This window comes from Neofelis nebulosa, chromosome 15 (assembly GCF_028018385.1).
Source record: "Neofelis nebulosa isolate mNeoNeb1 chromosome 15, mNeoNeb1.pri, whole genome shotgun sequence".
Classification (NCBI taxonomy): domain Eukaryota; kingdom Metazoa; phylum Chordata; class Mammalia; order Carnivora; family Felidae; genus Neofelis; species Neofelis nebulosa.
This window is the reverse complement of record NC_080796.1, coordinates 8,902,976-8,927,357: the sequence shown is the minus strand read 5'-3', so window position 1 is coordinate 8,927,357 and position 24,382 is coordinate 8,902,976. Positions and strand designations below refer to the sequence as shown.

Genomic DNA, 24,382 nt, shown 5'->3' with positions numbered 1-24,382 from the left:
CCGGAGACCCTCCGGCCGCCATGCCCTCGGCGGCCTGCCCTGGGGGAGAGAGCGGGTGCTCCGCCTCCGGGGGGCCTGGTCTGCGGGGTGTGACCTTGGCAGCCGCGGGTGCTCGCTCCGTCGTGAGACCGTGTGCTCCTTGACGCGCCCCCTCCAGGTACATTGTGTACGACGTCGCTCAGGTAAATCTGAAGTACCTGCTGAAGCTCAAGTTCAACTTCAAGACATCCCTGTGGTGAGCCCGGGGACGTGTGGCCGAGGCGCAGCCGGGGGCGGGGGCCGGTGCGCCCCTGCTCGGCGGCCGAGAGCGCAAACCTTCCTAAATCCCCTCAGAAAGGATTCTCTGTGAGCGTTCGGTCACGTGTGAAACGATGTTCCTAGCTTTTCATACCCCTTGTTTGTGTGGGTCTGGGGGTGGGACGGGCGGTGGGGTCCTGCCAGCCAGAAGCCGGGTGGCGACAGCTGACGATACACGAGAGGCTGGGGCCAGGTATTCGTCCAGACTAGTCCCGCGGGAAGAGCCAGGCCCGGTCAGAACGTCTGCCTTACTGGTTTCCCCAGGGGAGGAAAGAATAATCTTCCGCCACTTCTAAGCATCTGCCTTTAGTTCAGGTTTTGGAAAAATGTTAAGCGTTTATTTTGAGGTAAAAATAAAAACTAATTTCATACTACTTAGATTTTCTTTATTTTGCATCAATTGCCTTTTTTTTAGACCTTTCTTCCCCCTTCCCCGCCCCGCCATGTGTGAGTTCTGTGGGGAGACCAGGAGGAGGGAGATCAACAATTTCTTCTCATACTTAGACCAAAAAAAAAAAAAAAAAAAAGTGCTTTCCTTTTCTAGAGACACGCGGACAGGGAAACTCTTGGAATCTGTAGCATAGAGGGGCCTGGGGGGCTCGGTCGGTGAAGCGTCCGCCTTCAGCTCAGGTCGTGATCTCACCGTTCGTGAGTTCGAGCCCCACGTGGGGCTCTATGCGGACAGCTCAGAGCCTGGAACCTGCTTCGGATTCTGCGTCTCCTCCTCTCTCAGTCCCTCCCCTGTTCATGCTCTCTCTCTCTCTCAAAAATAAATAAACATTAAAAATAGAGCATAGCGACTTAACAGCTGCATTTGAAATTCCCGAACCTCCTGCAAGCAGCCCGTCTGGTGAGTGGAGACTGTCGCTGACACCCCAAGGGCTCCTCGTAACTCTCAAAGCGGGACCGGCTTCTGCGTTTGTGTCCGCGCGTTTGGTCTCATTCTGGCTACAGTCTGGTTACTGTTCACGGTACAAGGTCCGCGAAGACCGGAGGGGACTTGGTGCCTGTGTCCGTGGGACCCCAGAGCGCCCAGGGCGGTGCCCCGTCCAAGTGGCCGAAGAGCAAACCCCAGACGTCGGAAAGCGGCTTGCTTCTCTGGCGGTGGACCCCTCGCGGGGCGAGACGTGCTGGCGGCCTGCGGCTCCGACCCGCGGGGCGTGTGGAAGTGATGCTGGGGGGGGGAGGGGGAGGGCCGTGACACGTGGACCTCCGACGGAAGGAGAACGGGGAGTGGGCGGTGCGGGGACCGCGGTCTGAAACCTTGGGTTAGACACGGGTCTGGTGAGGGAGACCGCGCAGGGGTCCCCCGGTGTCCTCCGCGGCGGCAGAGACGCGAAGCAGGTGCTCCCGGGGCTGAGCTACACGGGGCCACGGTAATGGGCTGTGTGTGGCCGCGGCTGTGTCCCGCGGTAGCCGCGGTCGTGACTCCACACGGTTACCTGAGGGCCACGCGAGCAAGTCAACTTGATAACAGTAGAGTCCTCGACCTGCCGAAAGCCCTTGGCGCCTTTGACCAGAGACCCGCTCCCGATGAGCCGTTCAGTCAGGCCCGGCTTCCTGGATCCCGACTGTTCTGTGTCCTCGGCACCCCGGGCGGCCCAGGGAAAGGCAGTTTTACCCTCACGGTCCTTGATGGGACAAAGTAGTTTCAGGCTGGAGTGAGTGCTCGAGGGGTTCCCTGTAATCAGCACTGGTGTTTTTTTATTTTTAAAGGGACGTTAGGTCTGATAGGATTTATTTATTTTTAATGTTTGGGAGAGACAGAGCAGAAGCAGGAGAGAAGCAGAGAGAGGGAGACACAGAACCCGAAGCAGGCTCCAGGCTCCGAGCTGTCGGCACAGAGCCCACGGTGGGGCTCGAACCCACAGACATTGAGATCATGCCCTGAGCCGAAGTCAGACGTTAACCCACGGAGCCCCCCAGGCGCCCCGGTCATAACTGACGTCTTCAAGAGATTTGCGTTTCGGAATTCACGTTTTTTTCTGTAAGGGAACCTGCTATGTTCTCCGGTATTTATAGTTTGGGTGTCTTTCCCCCCTTAGAAAACCGGTCCCAACCCAGGGTGGAGCTAAGTGCATCCTGGTGGTAAAGCCTTTCACAGAAACCCAAGCGAACAGGTGCGGCGCCGGGCCCGGGGGTGGGCTGCCCTCTGCCTGCAGCGGGGAGCCGTGCACACGAGCTCGGCTCACCGGCCCGACCACGCCGGTCCACCCGGTGGCGTGTGCACGCGCGGTCTGGCCTTCGAGGCCTGTCCCTGCAGGGTGCCGGCCGGTGGATTCGAGGTGGCGGTTCTGCCTTGCTGCACTTGGGGTGTCGCCCCGCCGACGTCCCAGAGCCCGAGGACCGTCCCCTGAGGGAGAGGACACCCTCCCGCCAAGTCTGCTAGCCCTCACGCTGCAGCCCGCCCCCACCGCCTCCTCCCCACGTCGAGTGTCGCCGTTGAGGCTTTTGTCTCGGGAGTGGCTTCTCTTGCACCTGCCAGGTTCGTCCCGTCAACACTACGGCATCACCCACGTTCCTGAGGGGCTTCTGTTCCCAAGGCCCCTTCCCTTAAATTCTGTGTCAATTCCCAAAAGGTTAGAGTTTGCACGTTTTCTTAGGAATGGTATTTCCACCATTTGCAGGCAAGACCTTCAAATGGCAGGTTTAGGGAGGTCTGCCGATTAACCGCACCCCACGGTTTGCCCTTTTTCCTGGCTGAGGACCAGTCTCTAAAGTGGGTAATCTGGGGGCATCTGGGTGGCTCCGTCGGTAAAGCGTCCGACTCTTGGTTTCGGCTCAGGTCATGATCTCACGGTTCGTGGGATCGAGCCCCACGTCGGGCTCTGCTGACGGTGCAGAGCCTGCTTGGGATTCTCTCCCTCTCTGCCCTTCCCCTGCCCATGCTCTCTCCCTCTCTGTCCCCCCTCTTTCTCTCACACACACACTCTCAAAATAAATAAACTTAAAAAAAAAAAAGTGATGGGGCGCCTGGGTAGCTCAGCTGCTTAAGTGTCTGACTTCAGCTGAGGTCATGATCTCCCAGTTCGTGGGTTTGAGCTCCGCGTCGGGCTCTGCGCGGACAGCTCGGAGCCCGGAGCCTGCTTCGGATTCTGTGTCTCCCTCTCTGTGCCCCTCCCCCACTCATGGTCTGTCTCTCTCAAAACTAAACATGAAAAAAAATTAACAATAACAATAAAAACGGACTCCTGTCCTTTGGTATCTATAAATGTTTAGGTAGGTCTGTCTGTAACCCCGGATTCCTCACCTCCTAGCACAATGCATTTTCAACTCAGGACCTTTGGAGAACCAGTGACAGGTTCCATGTGGGGAGACGGAGGCAGGACTCCAGGTGTACTCCTGGGGGTCGCCTGAGCCATGGCCCCGGTCTGGCCCTTTAACCAAGTCTTTCTCCCTCATTGACCAAAAAGATGACTCGAGCCATTCAGAATCCCTGAACTCTTTTGGTGCCTACCTCTTCGAGTTGTTTGTTCAAGATTTTATTTAAAAAAAAAAAAAAAAAAAAAGATTTTAAGTTGCCTCTACACCCAACGTGAGGCTCGAACTCACAACCCTGAGGTCAAAAGTCTGACGCTCCACCGACACAGCCAGCCGGGCGCCTCCTTTGAGTTGTTTTGAGAATGGGTGTGCTGATCCCTGCGAAACATCCGGTGTGGTTCCTGACCCTGATGCGCCCTCGGTGCGTCTCCGCCGTTACCGCTGAAATCCCAGCCCAGGTCTGGCCGCGGCGTGAGTCCACGCGAGAAGCTCCGGAGGGAAGAGGGGAAGCCGGGGACCAGGACAAAGACACCAGCCCTTGTGCTTCGTAGGGGGGGACTTGGACAGTCTCGGGGGGAAGAGCCCAAGGCTGTGAAGGGGCCACGGGCGCCCCTTCCATCCGTCACGAAGCCTCGTCGTGACCCCAGCCTTCCCGCTCCGCGTGGCGTCGTCCCCGGCTGCCTCCCCGCATCCACCTTGACTGACGGGACCAGTCCCCGCCACTGGCCTCACCAGGCCGGCCCCGCTTCCAGGAGGCAGGCCCTGCCAGGGCTCAGAATAGCCCAGCCGCGGCCTCAGCAGATGGCCGGGCTAATTTTAGCCGTGTGGTGCTCACCCAGGGACCCGGCCGGGCTTTGGAGATTCGAATAAGCCGGTGTGCCGCTGTGCTCTGCAGCCGGCAGCAAAGCTTTGAGTTGTTGTGACCCGCGTGTCCGCCCAGCACTTTCCCGGCATCCCAGAAAGACGGTCTTTACGGGATTCTGTTTGCTCTGAGCCAACAAGAGCCCGAACTACAGAGCCAGCAGGCAGGGAGGCCCGTGGGGCGCTGGGGACGAGCCTGGAGCCCGAGCGCCAGTGGGGACGTGGGGGTGGGAAGCAGGGTCCTGCCTCGCTGTGCCCGCTAACAGGCAGGTGGCGGGGTCCTCGGTGTCCTGGGCGCACGGGCTCTCTCGGCAAAAGGAAAGAAGAAAGCCGATTCTCTAGACCCCCCCACCCCCACCCCCGGTTCCTTCTCTGGGCCACATCTGGCCGATGGGCTGCGTTTTCCGGCCACGGAAGGACCGACCAGGAAGAAATCGGCCACAGGTGGCAGCAAGGACCCGGTGACAACCTAGTGTGGAGTCGGCAGCTGTGGAAACTGAGGCTCAAGGAAGTAGCAGACTCTGCCCGGGGTCCCCACGCAGGTCAGAACGGAGCTGTTTTGGGGCGCCTGCGGGGGCTCAGTCGGTTAAGCGTCCGGCTCTTGATTTCGGCTCAGGTCACGATCCCACGGTTCGTGGGTTCGAGGCCCGCGTTAGCGCGGAGCCTGAGATCGTCTCTCTCCCTCTCCACCCCTCCCCCTGCCCAAAATAAGTAAACGTAAAAAAAAGAATTGAGCTGGATTTTCCAGCGTGATGTTCCTCACGAGTCCCCTTCGGACCGCCCCCCCGCCCCCCCCCCCCGAGGGTGAAGAGCCAGCCCCGTGTGGCCCGGAGGCCTGCGTCGCAGCTGCCTCGGCCCCTCTCTCGGCCGATGACTAGCCCCTGGAGGACGGTGAGAACAGAGCCAATGGCAGGAGAGTGAGGAGCCCGGGATCCGGTCCGCGGCCTCCTCTGCTGGGTCCATGAGCTCCTAGAAGGTGGGGTTCTAAGTCGGCTCTGTTCTCTGGGCTTTCCCTTCACGCTGGCCACGCGGCCGACAGCAGGGAAGGAGACAGTCGCCCCCTCGTCGTTCTCTTTCTCCCGGAAAAAAAGGGAAAAAAGAGACTTTTCTCTATTGGTCCCCGGGGACTGATAGGCCAGGTCGGGCCCACACACCAGAGCCCCAGCCGCAAGGGAGGTGGATGTGGGGTGTCGGGCATCAGCAGCCTGTTTGGGCCAAGGCGGGCCCCTCCAGCAAGGACCGAGGCGGCGCACGGGGGCGGAGTGGGCGCAGAGGCGTGGGTTCGGACACACGTCCTCTGGGACTTCTCTGGACGTTCGAAACCACGGCTGCAGAGCATCTCGAAGACATTCTGTGATTTTTTGCGAAGATGGAAACCACGGAGACAGAGCCCGCGCCCGGAACGGTTCAAGTGGCGGTACTCGGGCTAATCTCGCAGCCACCATCCGGCTTCGGTGACGCTGCCCAGGTCGCTCCTGGGACAACTGAGCTCTTATTTTCCTCTTGATGTTTTGCCGTGAACTCGCCCCGAGGATGGCCCGTCCTCCCCTGCGTGTCTGGAGTGGGAAACCTTTGCCTGAGCAGTTCCTGGGTCCCGGCTGTCATACTGGTGGTGATTCGGTGCCACCGCGGTGCCCAGGACACCAGGGACAGTGTGACGGGCCGTGACAGGCGGTGAAGACCCCGGGGTGGGGCCGGCGGCCCTCTGCAGGCAGGGCGGGTGGTCCCGGCAGGGACTGGGCTCCGGGCAGCTGGCTTGTGGCAGCGACTGAGGGAACGCATGCGACACCCGCCAAGCTAACACTTCACCCAGCACGTCTTATCTTCATCCTGTCCAACAAGCACAGCATGTGATCAAAACCATTTCGTTTTCTCCCGCTGCCCTTTGAAAGTTGTTCGGTGGGTGGGGGCGCCTGGCTGGTCAGTCGGTGGGGCGTGCGTCTCTTCGTCTCGGGAGTGTCAGTTCAAGCCCCGTGTTCAGTGTAGAGATTACTTAAAAATAAAACATTTTCTTTAAAGCTTATTTATTTTGAGAGAGAGAAACAGAGAGAGAGAGAGAGAGAGAATGGGTGAGGGGCAGAGAGGGAGACACAGAATCCGAAGCAGGTTCCAGGCTCTGAGCTGTCAGCCCAGAGCCCGACGTGGGGCTCGAACCCATGAACCACGAGATCATGACCTGAGCCCAAGTGGGACACTTAACTGACTGAGCCACCCAGGCGCCCCAAAACATTTAAAAAAAAATAGGGGCGCCTGGGTTAAGCATCCCACTTTGGCTCAAGTCATGACATCACAGCTCGTGAGTTTGAGCCCCGTGTTGGGCTCTGTGCTGACAGCTAGGAGCCTGGAACCTGCTTTGCATTCTGTGTCTCCCTCTCTCTGCCCCTCCCCTGCTCATGCTCTGTCTCTGTCTCTCCCAAAAATAAACATTAAAAAAAATTGGGGGCAGGGAGCGCCTGGGTGGCTCAGTCAGTTGAGCATCCGACTTCAGCTCAGGTCACGATCTCATGGTCTGTGAGTTCGAGCCCCGTGTCGGGCTCTGGGCTGAGAGCTAAGAGCCTGGAACCTGCTTCTGATTCTGTGTCTCCCTCTCTGTCCGCCCCTCCCCTGCTCATGCCCTGTCTCTCCCTCTGTCAAAAATAAACATTAAAAAAAATTTTTTTTTAAGTAAATAAATATGGGGTGTCTGGTTGGCTCAGTCAGTAGAGCATGTAACTTGACCTCAGGGTTGTGAGTTCAAGCCCCATTTGGGGCATGGAACCTACTTATAAAATACAATAAGATAACATAAAAAATTAAAATAGTTCAGCAAGGGAACCTTTCTCCTGCCCCCGGAAGAAAAGTCTGGGTCTCTTTCCTTCCATAAAAGACAAATGGCCTTTCACACCCCACGATGACCCTGAGATTCAAACACAGTTTCGGCTTCTCCCCAGGCACTGACCCCTGACCTGGCGGGAGGTTCTCAGAGGCCTGGGACTCTTCTCAGACTGTTTCCCCTGCACACGTGCTGTGTTTTGAGGTCTCCCTCCTAACTTCAATCTTAACACCCCATTGCACACCATTTCATTCCACCCTCACTCCAACCCTGTGACGTAGACATTACTGTCCACGGTCTCCAGGTGGGAAACTGAGGCACAGCTGAGTCACTTGCCAAAGGCCGCACAGTCACGTACACGACGGGGCTAAGTTCCGGACATGCCTTTCATTGCCCGAACCCTACAGACCGTGCTGGACGGGCGGACCAAGCGACAACCCCCGTCACCTACCCCGGCAGCCGATGAAAGTTGGGTTCAGTCTTTTGTACAAAGGAAGGATTATCGCACCTCCGAGCAATCTTCGGGGGGGGAGGGGTGGAAATGCTCTGTATCTTGGTTGTGGTATCAGAGTCACTGAGTTGCTCATTTTAAGTAGATGCTTTTGGGGGTGCCTGTGTGGCTCAGTCGGTTGAGCGTCCGACTTCGGCAAGAGGTCATGCCTCTGAATGGAGCGAGCTCCGGGTTTGCCCTCTTCTGACCTCCTCGTAGCCTGAAGGGTGGGGGGCCAGACCCGGTGACCCCCGGGGGTGAGACTGTGGTCCCCGCCACACTGCCTGGACCTGGCTGGTCCAGCCGGGAGCCCCGGACAGCATGCCAACCCCCGTGTCCCCCTTCTTCTTCATCTGTAAAGTGGGGTTCAAGGCACCTGTTCATGGAGCTCTTCCAAGGACTGGTGGGTGTTTTTCCTCTCCAGTTTTCGCGAGTTAGTAGGTGCGAAGGACTTAGATCGGTGCCCGGTACGCAGTTACTGGCGTGGGGCCACGGCAGCCAGACCCACGTGGCTTCAGAAAGTCTCCCTGACACCCGGTCATCACGGAGCCCTTCCGGCCCCCCACGTACCCCTCTCGGCGACCTCCGTCCGTGTCAAACGTTTCAACCATTACACTTGCTCATCAGACCGTCTGCATGTATTAACTTTATTACAATTGGAATTAGATGTAGAATTAGTTCAATACCGCGTCTTAGGTTTCCAAAAATCTGTGTGGTACAGCGCGATGCAATTCTGTGGGAAAAACATTTAACTGTACGTGCCTAGAAGAGAAAAAAAAAAAAAAAGATCAAGAAGAAAACCCCCCCCAAAATGTAAAAACGTCACTCTCCGGCTGGTGGACTGACGGGGGATTTTTAATCTTTGGGGTTTTTCAGGGTTTTTCACAACAAGGCTTTCGATTCAGGTCATAGAAACGAATGTTTTGATTTTTTTTTTAAGCTTATTCATTTGTGAGAGACAGTGAGTGAACGGGGGAGGGGCAGAGAGACCCAGAATCCGAAGCGGGCTCCAGGCTCCGAGCTGTCAGCGCGGAGCCTGACGCGGGGCTCGAACTCCCAGACCGCGAGATCACGACCTGAGCCGAAGTCGGACGCTCCACCGACTGAATCCCCCAGGCGCCCCAACAAGGAATGTTTTTAACATGGTTGGGGAGTCTCTGTGTTCCGGCCACGCTCTCCTCGCCCCTGCACTCGGTCCCCGGTATCCCAGTCTCTCCTGAGTTTTCCCCAAGGCAGGACTGAGACAGAAGACACTGGCGGGGGCAGAGGGCATCACGGTGGCTCCCTGCTGGGGCCTCCTTCACCTGCCGCCCCCCCCCCCCCCACCGGGGCCCATTAGCACCTGCGGGGCTTCATCCCCAAGAGGCTCCTGGCCCTTAGTCCCAGAACGCTGCCTGACAGAGGGCTGTGGCCTCGGTGCCCGAGACAACTCCTTCCAGGCCTTGCGCCCGGGCACCGCCCGCTGGAGAGACATTTTCCTGCACTTCCAAAGCACCGTCGTCTTTTCCGACTGGGAGGTTGGGTTTTACAGAGGGAAAGGCCCACCTGGTCGAGGGTGGACCCCGAGGCGGGGGAATCGGTGAGCTCTCTGGCTGATGGAGAATAAGGGACAGCGCAAGAGGGGCGAGTCCCCACTGTGAGACCTCGACAAGCTCCAGGAGCTGAGGCAACGTCCCCCAGATGGGCCCTGAGTGCTGACGCTTACCGGCTCGCATGACGAAAATGCTCAAAATGAAAAAGCGTCGATTTGTTTGTCCTTAATAGGGGCAAGAAGGAGCGAAGCAGGGGTGTCCGGGCCCCCTCCTCTGCTCCCCGAGGGGTGGAGGGGTGGAGGCCCCCGGGGAGGGGCGGAGCCTGCGCCCAGCCTGGCCAAGGGTGTGCTGGGCCTGGGCAGTGGGAAGTCCAGAACGGAGTCCCCAGCAGAGTCCCCTTCACCTTAGAAGTCCCCGTCCTGAGTGACCCCCGAAAAGGTGGATTGAAACCCAGGACGTCGCCCGTGAGGGTGCAGTGAACCCACCGGCCCCTGGGTGCCCCTGCAGGGTGACGCATGGGGCACAGAGGGAGCAGTGGCTGAGCCTGAACGTTCTCTCCACACCCCCTGCCGGACTAAGGGGCGGCACGGGGTCAACCCGGCACCTCTTCCGGGCCAGGACAGACGCCCGGACCCAGTTTGGTTGGGTTTGATTTTGAATGTTTATTTACTTATTTTGACAGAATCCCAAGCAGGCTCTGTGCTGACTGACGCGGGGCTCGAACTCAGGAACCGTGCGATCATGACCTGAGCCGAAATGGAGAGCCGGATGCTTCGACTGAGCCGCTCGGGCCCCGGGCCCCAGTTTTTAAACACCTTGGCCCCGTCGATATTCTGCCCCAGGTGCTCAGCTGAGGCATTTCAAGGGCCAGGAACCACCTGTCTTAAGAGTTTTCCCCCCTCGATCTATGGAGCCACCGGACTGAGAAAGCCATTTTACATCCTGAAGCCTGTAAGCACTTCCTTCTCCGTTTCGAAGAGAAAATCGTTTCGAGAAATGATTTCAGGGGTGCCTGGCTGGCTCAGTCGGTGGAGCATGTGACTCTTGATCTTGGGGTTGCGAGTTCGAGCCCCACATTGGGTGTGGAGATAACTTAAAGATAAAATCTTAAAAAAAAGAAGAGGAAGAAGAAAGAAAAGAAAAATGATTTTATAGAAAATCTTTAAAAAGACCTAAGTCAAATGTTTAAATATATATAGCCTGTTCTTTGTTATTCCAAGAAACCCTCTCGGAACCACCATCTTGGAAAGAGCTCGTATTTAATGGAAAGCAAATAAATTAAGGGACTGAAATGAAATAAGGCTTCTCAACCTTGACACTATGAACATTTGGGGCTGGATAATTTTTGTAACGGAGCGGGGGCCGTTAACAGCATTCCTGGCCTCCACTCCCTGATGCCAAGGGCATACGTACACTGCCTTTGGTGACGGTCACAAATGTCCCCTGGGGGGGACAAAGCCACTGCATCAGATGACTGCATCCGCGGTCAAAGCCTCAACTTCCCTGTGAATCAAATCATGAGCCACAATCACCCAGTTAAGCTGCTTCAGAATCCCTGACCCACAGAAACGGGGAACTCATAGACTCTACACAATACGTAAAATATATAATACACACTTGATACAATGTATAACGTGCATAAAGTTCTTGGGGGTGTTTATTGTGCTGCCATAAATAATCAACTCAGCGGGCACATGAGCTGTTCAGAGGAAAAGAAGCGTCCTCACGTTTCTTCAGGTTCTCAGGAGGCACCTGACCCCAAACCGTTTAAGAACCCCGATCTGGGCCAGCCTCCCTGCCAGTGTAAAAATCCTTTGCACAACACGCCTGAGCGCTGGTCAGCCTCGCCATGCTTGAATAGTCCACTGCCTCGTAAGGTCACTCCGTTCACCGTTAAAAAAAAGCGGCTGTACTGAACCGAGCCCAAGTCTGCTGCCTGAGCTCCCGGCCCCGAGGCTGACCAGTTTTTTTCAGGTTTCCTTACCAGTTGCTGGAGCCCTATCAAAACTTAGCTTCTCTGTGCCCTCCTCCCCCTCTCCCCCCCCCCCCCCCCAATCCCTACTCACCTGTTGATCTGCCTTTCCTGGACTGTTTCCTTCAAGGCCCCTTTAGTGTCCGTTGAAATCCAACAGGATACTTCCCTTGGCTCCTTTGAAACAGGTCCGGCCCCACTACTTCCAAAGCCGGCCACCGTGGCTCAGAAACAAAACAGAAGCAGAAGGAGAAACCACAGGGCAACGAACCTCTTCCCAGAACGCGCGCAACCAGGTGGACGCGGGATTTTCATTGCCCGAGAGCTCGTGCAGTAGGAGGTGCCTGCTGGCGCTCATTGGCTCAGGTGGCACGGCCCGGCCCACTCTCATTGGCTCACCGCACGGCCCGCTCTCATTGGCTCAGGTGGCACGGCTCAGCCCGCTCTCATTGGCTCACCGCACGGCCCGCTCTCATTGGCTCAGGTGGCACCGCTCAGCCCGCTCTCATTGGCTCACCGCACGGCCCGCTCTCATTGGCTCAGGTGGCACCGCTCAGCCCGCTCTCATTGGCTCACCGCACGGCCCGCTCTCATTGGCTCAGGTGGCACCGCTCAGCCCGCTCTCATTGGCTCACCGCACGGCCCGCTCTCATTGGCTCAGGTGGCACCGCTCAGCCCACTCTCATTGGCTCACCGCACGGCCCGCTCTCATTGGCTCAGATGGCACCGCTCAGCCCGCTCTCATTGGCTCACCGTGCCCGCCTGGTGGGCACTCTCAGAGCAGGGGAAGGAAGGTTAGGACAAAAATACTGTGCAAGTTTGGGGGGTGGGGCTGTGATTTAAAAGAAAAACGTTTCTTTTTTTTTTTTTTTTAACATTTATTTATTATTGAGAGACAGAGACACAGAGCGCGAGCAGGGGAGGGGTAGAGACAGGGGGAGACACAGAATCTGAAGTAGGATCTAGGCTCTGAGCTGTCAGCACAGAGCCGGACGCGGGGCTGGAACTCACGAACTGCAAGATCATGACTTGAGCGGAAGTCGGTCACTTAACCAACTGAGCCACCCAGGCGCCCCAAGAAAAACGTTTGTAAAGACAAGTGACTTTACAATGAGTTAGTGCTATGCGGGACGGCATCATCTAAGAGTGTGCACATACACTCTCCTACTTAGAAACTGATCAAATTAAAAGCATTTGTCTCTCCCAAAAAGCCATAACAAGGTATTCTTTTTTTAAGTGTTTGTTTTGTATTTATTTGTTTATTTTTGAGAGAGAGAGAGAGAGAGAGAGAGAATCTGAAGCAGGCTCCAGGCTCCGAGCTGTCAGCACAGAGCCCGACATGGGGCTGGAACTCGGGAACCACGAGATCATGACCTGAGCTGAAGTGGGACGCTTAACCGACTGAGCCACCCAGGCGCCCCGATGTTTATTTTTGAGAAAGAGAGAGGCTGCGAGCAGGAGGGGGAGGGGGGCAGAGGATCCAGAGCAGGGTCTGCAGTGACAGCGGTGAGCTCGATGTGGGGCTCTAACTCATGAATCATGAGATCGTGACCTGAGCCAAAGTCAGATGCTCAACCTGCTGAGCCATGCAGGTGCCCCCATAACAATTACTTGCAGATGCCTCCTGCTCTTTGGCCACCTCTGATAAACTTGATAAACCATCAAAAACAGTGGGTATGCCTGCCTGTGTGTTTCTCCATTGCAGACTGAGATCCCAGCAGTCAGGACCCATGTTCTGTTTGTCTTTATTCTTCGGGCCTCCATGTACAGTTAATGAGTTTGTACACCGCACAAGGGGGATGCCCAGCCAGGGGGATGAATGAGGGCTGAAATCCAGCCTGCTCTTTCCTAATCAAGCTCCACGACTTGGGGTTGTGTCTACCCAGAGGAGTGTACTTCTTCTATTTTATCTGACCTATAAATTCTCCTCATTCCCCAATAGTGTCTGTGACTCCTCATCTCCTGAACATTGTGGGATCCCAATAAATGTTTGCTGAAACAGGGAATAAATCAAGGAAAGAATCAATGGACGGGGCACCTGGGTGGCTCTGTCGGTTAAGCGTCTGACTTCGGCTCAGGTCGCTATCTCGAAGTTCATGAGCGCATTGGGCTCGCTTCTGTCAGCATAGAGACCGCTTCAGATCCTCTGTCCCCCCCATCTCTCCCCCTCCCCCACTTGCCCTCTGTCTCTCAAAAATAAATAAACATTAAAGAAGAAGAAGAAGAAGAAGAAGAAGAAGAAGAAGAAGAAGAAGAAGAAGAAGAAGAAGAAGAAAATACAACATGAGAACAGAGGAGGAGAGGGGAATAAAAAGCCAGAGTTAGCGGCAGCCCAGGTGGCTCAGCTGGTGGAGCATGAGACTCCTGATCTCGGGGTCATGTGTTCAAGCCCCACGTTGTGCATAGAGCTTACTTTAAAGAAATTAAATTTTTTTTTATTTAAAAAATAGCCAGGGTGCCCGGCTGGCAGTGGAGCATGCAACTTTTTTTTTTTCTTAATCTTTATTTATTTTGAGAGAGAGACAGAGTGTGAGCAGGGGAGAAACTGAGGGGAGGAAGACACAGAATCAGAAGCAGGCTCCAGGCCCCGAGCTGTCAGCAGAGAGCCCGACGAGGGGTTCGAACTCCTGAACCATGAGTTCACGACCTGAGCCAAAGTCGGACGCTTAACCCACTGAGCCACCCAGGCGCCCTGAGCATTCGACTCTTGATCGCATTCAGGGTTGTGAGTTCGAGCCCCATGTTGGGTGTAGAGATCACTTACAAATAAAATCTTTAAAAAAAAAAAAAAAAAAGCAAGAACTAAATATAGACAAAAATCCATATGCCTCGTTGGGGGAAGAAATTATGCTTTAGAAGAAGGAATTCGAATAATGCAGGAAGAAATGAATAACTTTGAGAGGACAAAAATGCTGGTGGTCAACGGAGATGCAACGTGGTTCCTGGACACAGAGGCCCAGGGGAAGGATTAGAGCTAAAAGGCTAAGGTCATAGGAGGAAGACAAGTTCCAGGGCCGGGGGTGAGAGCCAGGGAATGCACAAATAGTTATTAAATACCCATGTGTTTGCTCATGCATGTGACACCATAAAGCCGAGAACGCTTGCAACCAAAGAACCAGGTAGGTCTCCTCTCTGGAAGTGCTCTGGAGAGCATTCTGTCCTGCACATAAGATCCATGCAGTAAATATGGGTGGGATCAAGCAGGGCCAATACATGATCAAGGAGCCAACACAGCATGAGTGGGGGCAGGGCAGAGAGGGGGACAGAATCCGAAGCAGCTCCAGGCTCTGAGCCATCAGCACAGAGCCCAGTGCGTGGCTCGAACCCACGAACCAAGAGATCGTGATCTGAGCTGAAGTCGGGTGCTCAATCGACTGAGCCACCCAGGAGCCCCTTAGTATTATTTTTTTTAAATGTTTATTTATTTTTTAGAGAGAGAGACAGAGAGAGACATAGCAGGAGCGGGGGAGGGGCAGAGGGAGAGGGAGACCCAGAATCCAAAGCAGGCTCCAGGCTCTGAGCTGTCAGCACACGGTCCAATGTGGGGCTCGAACTCATGGGCTACGAGATCATGACCTGAGCCGAAATTGGATGCTCAACCGACTGAGCCACTCAGGTGCCCCTATATGTTTAAATTAATCAACAAGCACCATGAAGAAGCTTTACTAGAAGAGAGACTTTGCAAAGCTTGTGCTCGTTCTGTTGACAGACTGGAGCGACTCCAGCCACTCTGAGACGAGGAACACAAGTTTACTGGCTGTGCGATCCTAGAAAGTTTCGTAAACTCTTGGTACATTAGTAAAATGAGGGATAATAACAGCGCTGCTCTCGATGGGTTATACGAATTAAGCGAGAAAAGTGTAGGTAGCGTTAGCTAGTGACTAATGCGTAGCGGGTAATCTGTAAATGGTAACGGCTGGTGATTATATAAATGCAAAATAACCATTTCCACAGGCGTGCAGATAGTCTAAGGCTTAAAATCAAATGGGCCAGAAAAGAAGGAAACAAAATAACCAACAACTACCAAATAACAATGAAATAACCAAAGCGAGCTACTAGTAACATTTTGGTACATTTCTTTCTGGTCTGCTTTTTTTTTTTTTTTTTTTAATGTTTATTTTTTTATTTTGAGAGAGACAGAAAGAGCGCACGCATGCACGAGTAGAGGAGGAGCAGACAGAGGGACAGAGGATCTGAAGCGGGCTCCGTGCTGACAGCACAGAGCCCGACGTGAGGCTCGAACTCATGAACCGTGAGATCATGGTCTGAGCCAAAGTTGGCTGCTCAACCAACTGAGCCACCCAGGCGCTCCAGTTAGCAGTTTTTATGTTTCTTTTTAATTTTTTTTAATGTTTATTTATTTTTGAGAGAGACAGACAGACAGACTGCAAGAGGGGAGGGGCAGAGAGAGAGGGAGACCCAGAATCCGAAGCAGGCTCCAGGCTCCGAGCTGTCAGCACGGAGCCCGACACGGGGCTCGAAACCGCAAACCGTGAGATCATGACCTGAGCCGAAGTCGGGCGCTTAAGCAGGCGCCCCTCTGGAAGGAATTCCTTAAAATCCACCTTTGATTCATTCTACAATATATTTGGAGGTCTGTCCACGTACAGTCTCTCAGCTCTTTCTGTCGTCTAGCCCTTCAGTCCTGCAGAAACGCCCGTGTTGTTGGGGACTGAAGTGACCGTCTGCTCGGGCACTGTTCCTCTCCACCCTATTCTGTGATCTGCAGGCCCGTGGGCACCGTCTGATTCACCTTTGCTCTCTCGGCTCCAAGCAAGTACCTGGCGTCGGGGCGGGACCCAGGACGTGCTGGCCGAATGCGTGACCGAGCGGGGATGCGGGTCTCAAAGACCAAGGAGATCATTTTTAACACCATTCGGCCAGCCTTGTTCTGAAGTGGACAGCTTCTCTCTTCTATTTTTGCTTGCGCACACACAGCAAAACTGACTCATGCCCAGATGATGCCATTCATTTCTACATGACCTTGGCTCATTTCCCCCAGAGGGACGTTTTGGGTGCTAGACAGGTGCACACTAGGGATCAGATGGCCTGGTTAGGCATCCTAGGCCAGCACTTACGGCCCATGCCCTTTCATACCTCTTTGCCTTATACCGGAGTCCACATCCCACCTGCAGGGCCTAGAGAAGCCCCCTTTTCAGTTTCGACTCCAGCATCACCCCCTCCGAAGCCTTTCCCGACCCTAACTACGCCCCCGACCCCACACGGTGGGCATTGCGTCCTGTGTTTGCACATTCCGTTTGCTCCTGTCCCGCTCACTGGATGGGAAGCTTCCAGCAGACACGGCCTTCTCTGTCCTCCGTGCCTTGTACTTAGGACGTGCGTCATAAATGTGCCTTGAATGAAAATGGGTGTGATCTGGGGCAAGTTACTCTCCTTTTCTGGGCCTCAGCTCATCCAGCTACAAAGTGGTGATAATGACACGTGGGCTGTGAGTGTCCTCCCTGAAGATGTATTTTCGCTCATACAACACGAGGGCTTCTTTATGTCGTGCCCGCATCATCCAGATCCAAAAATCACTGTCTTCCCTTCAGCCGTATTTCCTGAGGGGATAAGCGCATCAGGCAATCAGTCACCCAGAACCGATGAGGCCACCCAGGAGTCCTGCACGTTGGGTGATACCATCAGGCGGTCACTTAGAGCACGTGAGACGCTCTAAGTATCTTACGTTTCTATTTCCCATTTCAATCCAGCCAAGTAGGTTGAATTATCACCATCATTTAATACAAGGAAATGAGGCCTAGAGAGGTAAAGTCACCTGTCCGAGGAGTGGGAGTCGGTTACACTGAGGGCCCTCAATGAACCGTGCGCAGGATGTACTCCCCTCGTCCAGCATCTGAGCTGACCCGTGGCTCGCCTTAACGAAGAGGATGTGCGCAGAAGTGACGCTGGGCCAGTCCCAGCCTCCTGGTAGCTCCTGCTGTTGTGTTCTTGGAAGCACTGAGGCACCAGTAAGACATCTGGCGCTTCTGGGGCGCCTGGGCGGGGGGGGGGGGGGGGGGGCTCCGTCGGTTAAGCGTCAGACTTCGGCTCAGGTCATCACCTCACGGTTCGCGAGTTCGAGCCCCGTGTCGGGTTCTGTGCTGACAGCTCAGAGCCTGGAGCCTGCCTCGGATTCTGTGTCCGCCTCTCTCTCTGCCCCTCCCCGGCTCCCACTCTGTCTCTCTCTTGTTCTCTCTCTCAAAAGCAAACATTAAAAAAAGAATCTTTTTTTTCAAAGAAATCTGCCTCCTTCTGGAGAGGCCAGTGTGGAGACTACCAGGAGGGGGAGAGGCCCTGGGCCTGAGCCTGCCTGGAAAGAGGGTGGGGGTCTCGTAATTTGATAATCGAATGTACTGCAACATGATTTTACTTAACTCTACTAGAAACATCGACCAGAGAGCCTCAGCTCTGAATTACAAGAAAACCCAGACGTAGGATCCTCATTCTACTAGATCAGTGAGCGGAGGACCACCCAGCGCCCCTGCTGATGTGACAGCAGGTGTATCTACCTGGGGGGCAGCGAATAACGGATACGGTCAGTGTTTACTCAGGAAGAACAGAATTATCCAAAAGCCAAGTGGAGACCTGACACATTCCGGGAAAAGTGATCTCAACAGAAACAAAGTCATGTTTACTAGAGTTGTCTTTTTTTGTTTTGCTCACTGATCGAGGGTGTCCTTGCACGCCGGGGACACATACGTGGCCTGAAGGGATAGTCCTTCTGGGTTAGAATCCAAAAGCCACTGGGTTGAGCTGTCCAGTCCTTCCGGTTTGGAAGCTGTGGTGACAAGAAACCCCTCCTTGGGTCGCTGTGGTCTCGTGGGCTCCCCTCGTGGATGTCCCCCGATTCCTGTAGAAAATTCTGGACAATGACAGTGTGTTCGTGTGTGTGGAGGGAGTAGGTCTTTCCACTTTCCCTCCCTGTGGGATAACCTATCCTAACGTCTTCATAGTCTGTTACACGAGGTACCTAGTGGAAGAGATTGCGTTATTCCACGTTATTCCTTCGAGGAAGTGTTTTTCCTTAGTCCGGGCTCCATGTCACAGACTGAGAAACAGAGACCTTCATAAGTCCCCTGGGGTCCACTGAGCATAGTCGTTAGAAGTCGTGTCTCAGAAACACGGCAAACACCATGTGGTTCCTTCTGGGTACAATTTGGGGGAAGGGGACACAGGAGAGGGGGCAGGGGGCAGGGGGCTGGTCTGCGTGCTGGGATGTGGGCCCGCTTTCTTACCTGTGTGGCCTCACGCAGAGCTCACTTCAGCCCTGGGAAATGGCTTTAATGATCCCTTCTCTGTTTTGTTTCATTTTGTTTGAACCAAACAATACTCGGGGTGCCTGAGGGGCTCTGTCGGTTGAGGGTCCGACTCTTGATTTCGGCTCAGGTCTCGATCTTGCGGTTTGTGAGTTCGAGCCCCATATCGGGCTCTCTGCTGTCAGCACAGAACCCGCTTTGGATCCTCTGTCCCTCTCTCTCTCGGCCTCTCCCCCACTTATTCTCAATCAAAAATAAATAAATAAATTTAATATAAATAAATATATGGAGTCATGTAATATGTGGTCTTTTGTGACTGCCTTCTTTCACTTAGCATGTTTTTAAGGTTCAGCTATGTTGTAGTACATATTAGTACTGAGTTTCTGAATAATATTCATTATATGGACATAGCTTTTAAAAATAGCTTTTAGGGGCGCCTGGGTGGCGCAGTCGGTTAAGCGTCCGACTTCAGCCAGGTCACGATCTCGCGGTCCGTGAGTTCGAGCCCCGCGTCAGGCTCTGGGCCGATGGCTCGGAGCCTGGAGCCTGTTTCCGATTCTGTGTCTCCCTCTCTCTCTGCCCCTCCCCCGTTCATGCTCTGTCTCTCTCTGTCCCAAAAATAAATAAAAAATGTTGAAAAATAAATAAATAAAAAATAAAAATAGCTTTTATTATAAAATAAGAATTTCACTGTAGAAAAGTGATACAGATATAAAGAAAATAAAAATCACCCATAATTCCACCATCCAGGGATAACCACCATTGGATACCTGTTGTTCTAGATTTTAGTTTATGCATATATATTTGTAAATGGAATCATACTGCATGCACTGTTTCTGCAACACGGTTTTTTTTTTATTATTGTAAAGTGTGCATAATCTACACTTTACCATTGTAACCTTTTTTTAATTTGTTTTTAAAAAATGCTTATTTATTTACTTTTGAGAGACAGAGCATAAGCAAGGGGGATGGGGCAGAGAGAGAGAGAGAGAGAGAGAGAGAGGGAGAGAGGGAGGCACAGAATCTGAAACAGGCTCCAGGCTCTGAGCTGTGAGCACAGAGTCCGACATGGGGCTCAAACCCACAAACTGTGAGATCGTGACCGGAGCCGAAGTTGGACACTTAACCGACTAAGCCACCCGACTAAGCCAGCCCCAAGATTTAATTTTTTTAATGTTTATGTATTTATTTGTGAGAGGGGGGAGGGTTGGGGGGGGGAGAGAATCCCAAGCAGGCTCTGTGCCATCAGCACAAAGCCCGACATGGGGCTCGAACTCACGAACTGTGAGATCAAGACCTGAGCTGAAACCAAGAGCTGGATGCTTAATCGACTGAGCCACCCGGGCACCCATAAAGATTTTAAGTAATCTCTATGCCGAACGTGGGGTTCGAACTCACAACCCCCGAGACCAAGAGTCGCACATTCCACAGACGGAGCCCCCTCTTGAACCACTTTTAGGTGCACGGTTCAGTGGCGTTCCGCACATTCACACTGCCCTGCAACCATCACCACCGCCATCCACCTCCAGAACTTTCTCATCATTCCAAACTGACACTCAGTACCCACTGCACGCCAACCCCGATTCCTCCCTCCCCCTGGCAACCACTGTTCTCCCTCCTGTCTCTGTGAACGTGTCGACTCTAGGTACTTCGTAGAAGGAAATCCTCCAATATTTGTCTTTTCGCAACCGGCTTATTTCACACAGCATGATGTCTTCAAACTTCATCCCCGTGGTAGCATACGTGAGAACTTCTCTGCTTGTGGAGATCGATATTCCATTTTGTGTCCACACCACGTTGTTTACCCACTCGCCATCGACGGACCGTTGGCTCGCTTCTGCCTCTGGACTACTGTCTTGACTACTGTGAACAGAGCCGCTACGAACACGGCGTACAAGTACCTCCGTTCTTTTGGGGGTATGCCCAGAGGTGGAACTGCAGGATCATACGGAAACTGTGTGCGTAATCTTTTAAGGAACGACCACAGAGGCCGCCCCATTGTACGTTCCCCTCCGCCGCGGACAGGAGTTCGAATTTCTCCACGACTTTGCCAGCACTTTTTATCTTTTTGGTCCTAGTCACCCTGGTGGGTGTGGAGGGGTATCTCATTGTGATTTTGACTCACATTTCCCTAATGACTATGAAGTTGAGCATCTTTTCATGTGCTTATTGGTCTGTTATATCTCTTTTTGGATCCTTTGCCAGTTTGGAATTGGGTTGTCATTTTACTATCAAGCTGTAAGGCTTCTTTATACATAGTTTGGATGTACGATTTGCAATTATTATCTGCCACTCTGAGGATTGTCTTTTTGTATTCTTGATCCTGCCTTTTTTAAAGTTTTTATTTATTTATTTATTGGCGGGGGAGGGGCAGAGAGAGAAGGCGAGAGACAGAATCCCAAGCAGGTTCTGCACTGTCAGAGCAGAGCCCAATGTGGGGCTCGATCCCAGGAATCATGAGACCATGACCTGAGCCGCAATCAAGAGTCGGACGCTCAACTCACTGAGCCCCTCGGGTGCCCCGCGACAGTGCCCTCTGAAGCATACAAGTTTACACAGCAATCACTCAGTGTTTGATAAATGGGTGATGGGACTGGAAAGAACCAAACCCGGTATGTCTAAAATGTAGCTCTATTGATTTTTCTTGTCTTGTATTTTTACCCAGAGTTTTTGATGAGTTTAGTGTCCTTGTCCAAATGTTAGTTTTTCTGTTTCTAATGGAGGCAATGACAGCCTTGTGATGGGTGTGTTACCGTCACACCCCAGAGGGAGAAACCGAGGCAGGGAGAGAGTGGACCAGACTCCTGATTCCCTCACCTGGATGTTGTCCTTGAGCAACTTTCCAGCTTGTTGGGAAAACTGAGCAAGCCGATGACTACAAACTCTCTTTCATAAATATCCAATACAGAAGCTCACTGAAAACAATAGTTTAGGTCACACAGCTAATACGGGTAGATCTGGGACTGGGAAACAGCTTCAGGCTTCAGAGTATGAGGAGACTCATTTATGGCTTTTGTTTAAAATGCAGATTATGGGCCGCCTGGGTGGCTCAGTCGGTTGAGCTTCCGACTTCGGCTCAGGTCATGATCCCACGGTCTATGAGTTCGAGCCCTGCGTCGGGCTCTGTGCTGACAGCTCGGAGCCTGGAGTCTGCTTCGGATTCTGGGTCTCCCTCTCTCTCTGACCCTCCCCGTTCATGCTGTCTCTCTCTGTCTCAAAAATAAATAAACATTAAAAAAATTTTTTTAAAAATGCAGATTATCAGCTCTATATAGAAAACCTGAAAGACTCCACCAAAAAACTTCTGGAACTGATAAATGAATTGAGTAAAATCGCAGGATACAAAATCAATGTGCAGAAATCGGTTGCATTTCTATACACCGATAATGAAGCAGCAGGAAGAGAAAATAAGGAAACAATCCCACTTACAACTGCACCAAAAAGAATAAGATACCTAGGAATAAACCTAACCAAAGAGGGGAAAGACTTGTACTCTGAAAACTGTAAAATACGGATATGTCTCGGGGTGCCTGGGGGGCTCAGTCGGTTAAGCATCCAACTTCGGCTCAGGTCCTGATCTCACGGCTCTTGAGTTCGAGCCCCACGTTGGGGGGGGGGGGGGCTCTGCCCCTAACCCACTGGCATTCTGTCTCTGTCTCTCTCAAAAAGTAAGTACACATTAAAAATTTTTTAAAAATAAATAAAATAAAATACGGATATGTCTTTATTGAAAACACAAAGAAATAGACTTTTCATGCTCATGCAAGAACAAATATTGTTAAAATGTCTATACGTCCCAAAGCAATCTACACATTTCATGCTACCACGAAAATACCAGCAGCATTTTTCACAGAGCTAGAACTAACAATCCTGAACCTTGTATGGAACCACAAAAGCCAAAGTAATGTAGGAAAAGAAGAGCAAAGCTGGAGGCATCACGATTTCGGACTTCGAGCTGTGTTACAAAGCTGTAGTCATCGAAACTGTATGGTACTGACACAAAAACAGACACAAGGAACAGGACAGAAAACCCAGAAGTAGACCCACAACTATATGGTCAACTAATCTTCGACACAGCAGAAAAGAATATTCAGTGGGAAAAAGACCGACTCTTCAGCAAATGGTTCTGGGAAAACTGGACAGCGACACGCAGAAGAATGGATCTGGGCCAGTTTCTTACCCCACATACAAAAATAAATTCACAATGGACTGAAGACCTAAATGTGAGACCCGAAACCATAACATCCTATCAGAGAACACAGGCAGTAATGTCTGTAGCAACGTTTTTCTAGATGTTTCTCGAAGCAACAGAAATAAAAGCAAAAATAAGCTATGGGACTACGTCAAAATAAAGAGCTTCTGCACAGCGAAGGAAACAACAAAACTGAAAGGCAGCCTAGGGAATGGGAGAGGATATTTGCAAATGACATACGAGATAAAGTATATTCACATACACACACCATGGAATATTATTCAGCCATAAATAAAGAATGAAGACTTACCATTTGCGATAACGTGGATGGAGCTAGAGTGTATTATGCTGAACAAGTCAGAGAAAAAAAAATACCATATGCTTTCACTCATTTGTGCAATTTAAGAAACAAAACAAACAGGAAAAGAGACAAACCAAGAAATAGACTCTTTTTTTTTCTTTTTCAACGTTTTTTTTTTTTTTTTTTTTTTTTTTTTTTTTTTTGGGACAGAGAGAGACAGAGCATGAACGGGGGAGGGGCAGAGAGAGAGGGAGACACAGAATCGGAAACAGGCTCCAGGCTCCGAGCCATCAGCCCAGAGCCTGACGCGGGGCTCGAACTCACGGACCGCGAGATCGTGACCTGGCTGAAGTCGGACGCTTAACCGACTGCGCCACCCAGGCGCCCCAAGAAATAGACTCTTAACTACGGAGAACATACTACTGGTCACCAGAGGGGAGGTGGTGGGGGATGGGGGAGATAGGACATGGGGATTAAGGAGGGCACTTGTTGTGATGAGCACTGGGTGATGTACGGAAGTGTTGAATCACTATGCTGTACGTCTGAAACTATAGAACACTGTACGTTCGCTATACTGGAATTTTAAAAAAACGATAGTAAATAAAGTTTGAAAAACAAGAACTGGGGCGCCTGGGTGGCTCAGTCAGTTAAGCGTCGGACTTTGGCTCAGGTCCCGATCTCCAGGCTCGCGAGTTCGAGCCCCCTGTCGGGTTCTGTCCTGACAACCTAGAGCCTGCTTCGGATTCTGTGTCTCTGTCTCTGCCCCTTCCCCACTCTCGCGCTCCCTCTCAAACATAAATTTAAAAATAAACATTAAAAAAATTAAAAAACAAAAACCAAACTGCAGATTATCAGAGGCAGGGCCTCAAATTACTTAAACAGCAGCCTTGCTTTGGTCCAATGATACCTTTTTTTTTTTTTTTTTTTTTGGGACAGAGAGAGACAGAGCATGAACGGGGGAGGGGCAGAGAGAGAGGGAGACACAGAATCGGAAACAGGCTCCAGGCTCCGAGCCATCAGCCCAGAGCCTGACGCGGGGCTCGAACTCACGGACCGCGAGATCGTGACCTGGCTGAAGTTGGACGCTTAACCGACTGCGCCACCCAGGCGCCCCATGTCCAATGATACTTTGACCACAGGTTTACTTTCCCAAAGGTGGTTTCCCTCACTCCTCTACCTGCCTGCTCTTCCCTTCCCAGATCTGACCTCTTAAACTCCTCTCCACACTGACGTGACTTTGACAATAGGGATGCACGCCTTTCTGACTTCTTAGAGGGCCCATCAGAACGTGTCTAAGAAGGCACAGGAGGGGTTAAATCAGTGACCTAAGGATTATTTTCTAAAACTGAATTTTTCACCCTGTCTGCTCACACTCTGCCCCCTTCCTCCCCCCCCTGCAAGCCGGCAA

The 24,382-nt window shown here is 52.6% G+C and overlaps 1 protein-coding gene and 1 long non-coding RNA gene across 2 annotated transcripts in view; one reads left to right on the top strand and one right to left on the bottom strand.

Moving 5' to 3' along the window:
- Positions 1-671, top strand: part of PARP1 (poly(ADP-ribose) polymerase 1) — a 38,935-nt gene extending 38,264 nt beyond the window's left edge. Inside the window, 1 exon segment of the mRNA XM_058702397.1 lies at positions 158-671. Coding sequence (XP_058558380.1) covers positions 158-239 — 82 coding nt within the window. The 3' untranslated portion in view covers positions 240-671.
- Positions 672-8,350: 7,679 nt separating this feature from the next.
- On the bottom strand, positions 8,351-11,565 carry LOC131496090 (uncharacterized). The gene is made up of 3 exons (XR_009254310.1): positions 11,320-11,565; positions 10,667-10,756; positions 8,351-8,483 (listed from the first exon to the last, which is right to left on the bottom strand). It is a non-coding gene; the product is annotated as an uncharacterized LOC131496090 (long non-coding RNA).
- Positions 11,566-24,382: the final 12,817 nt, after the last annotated feature.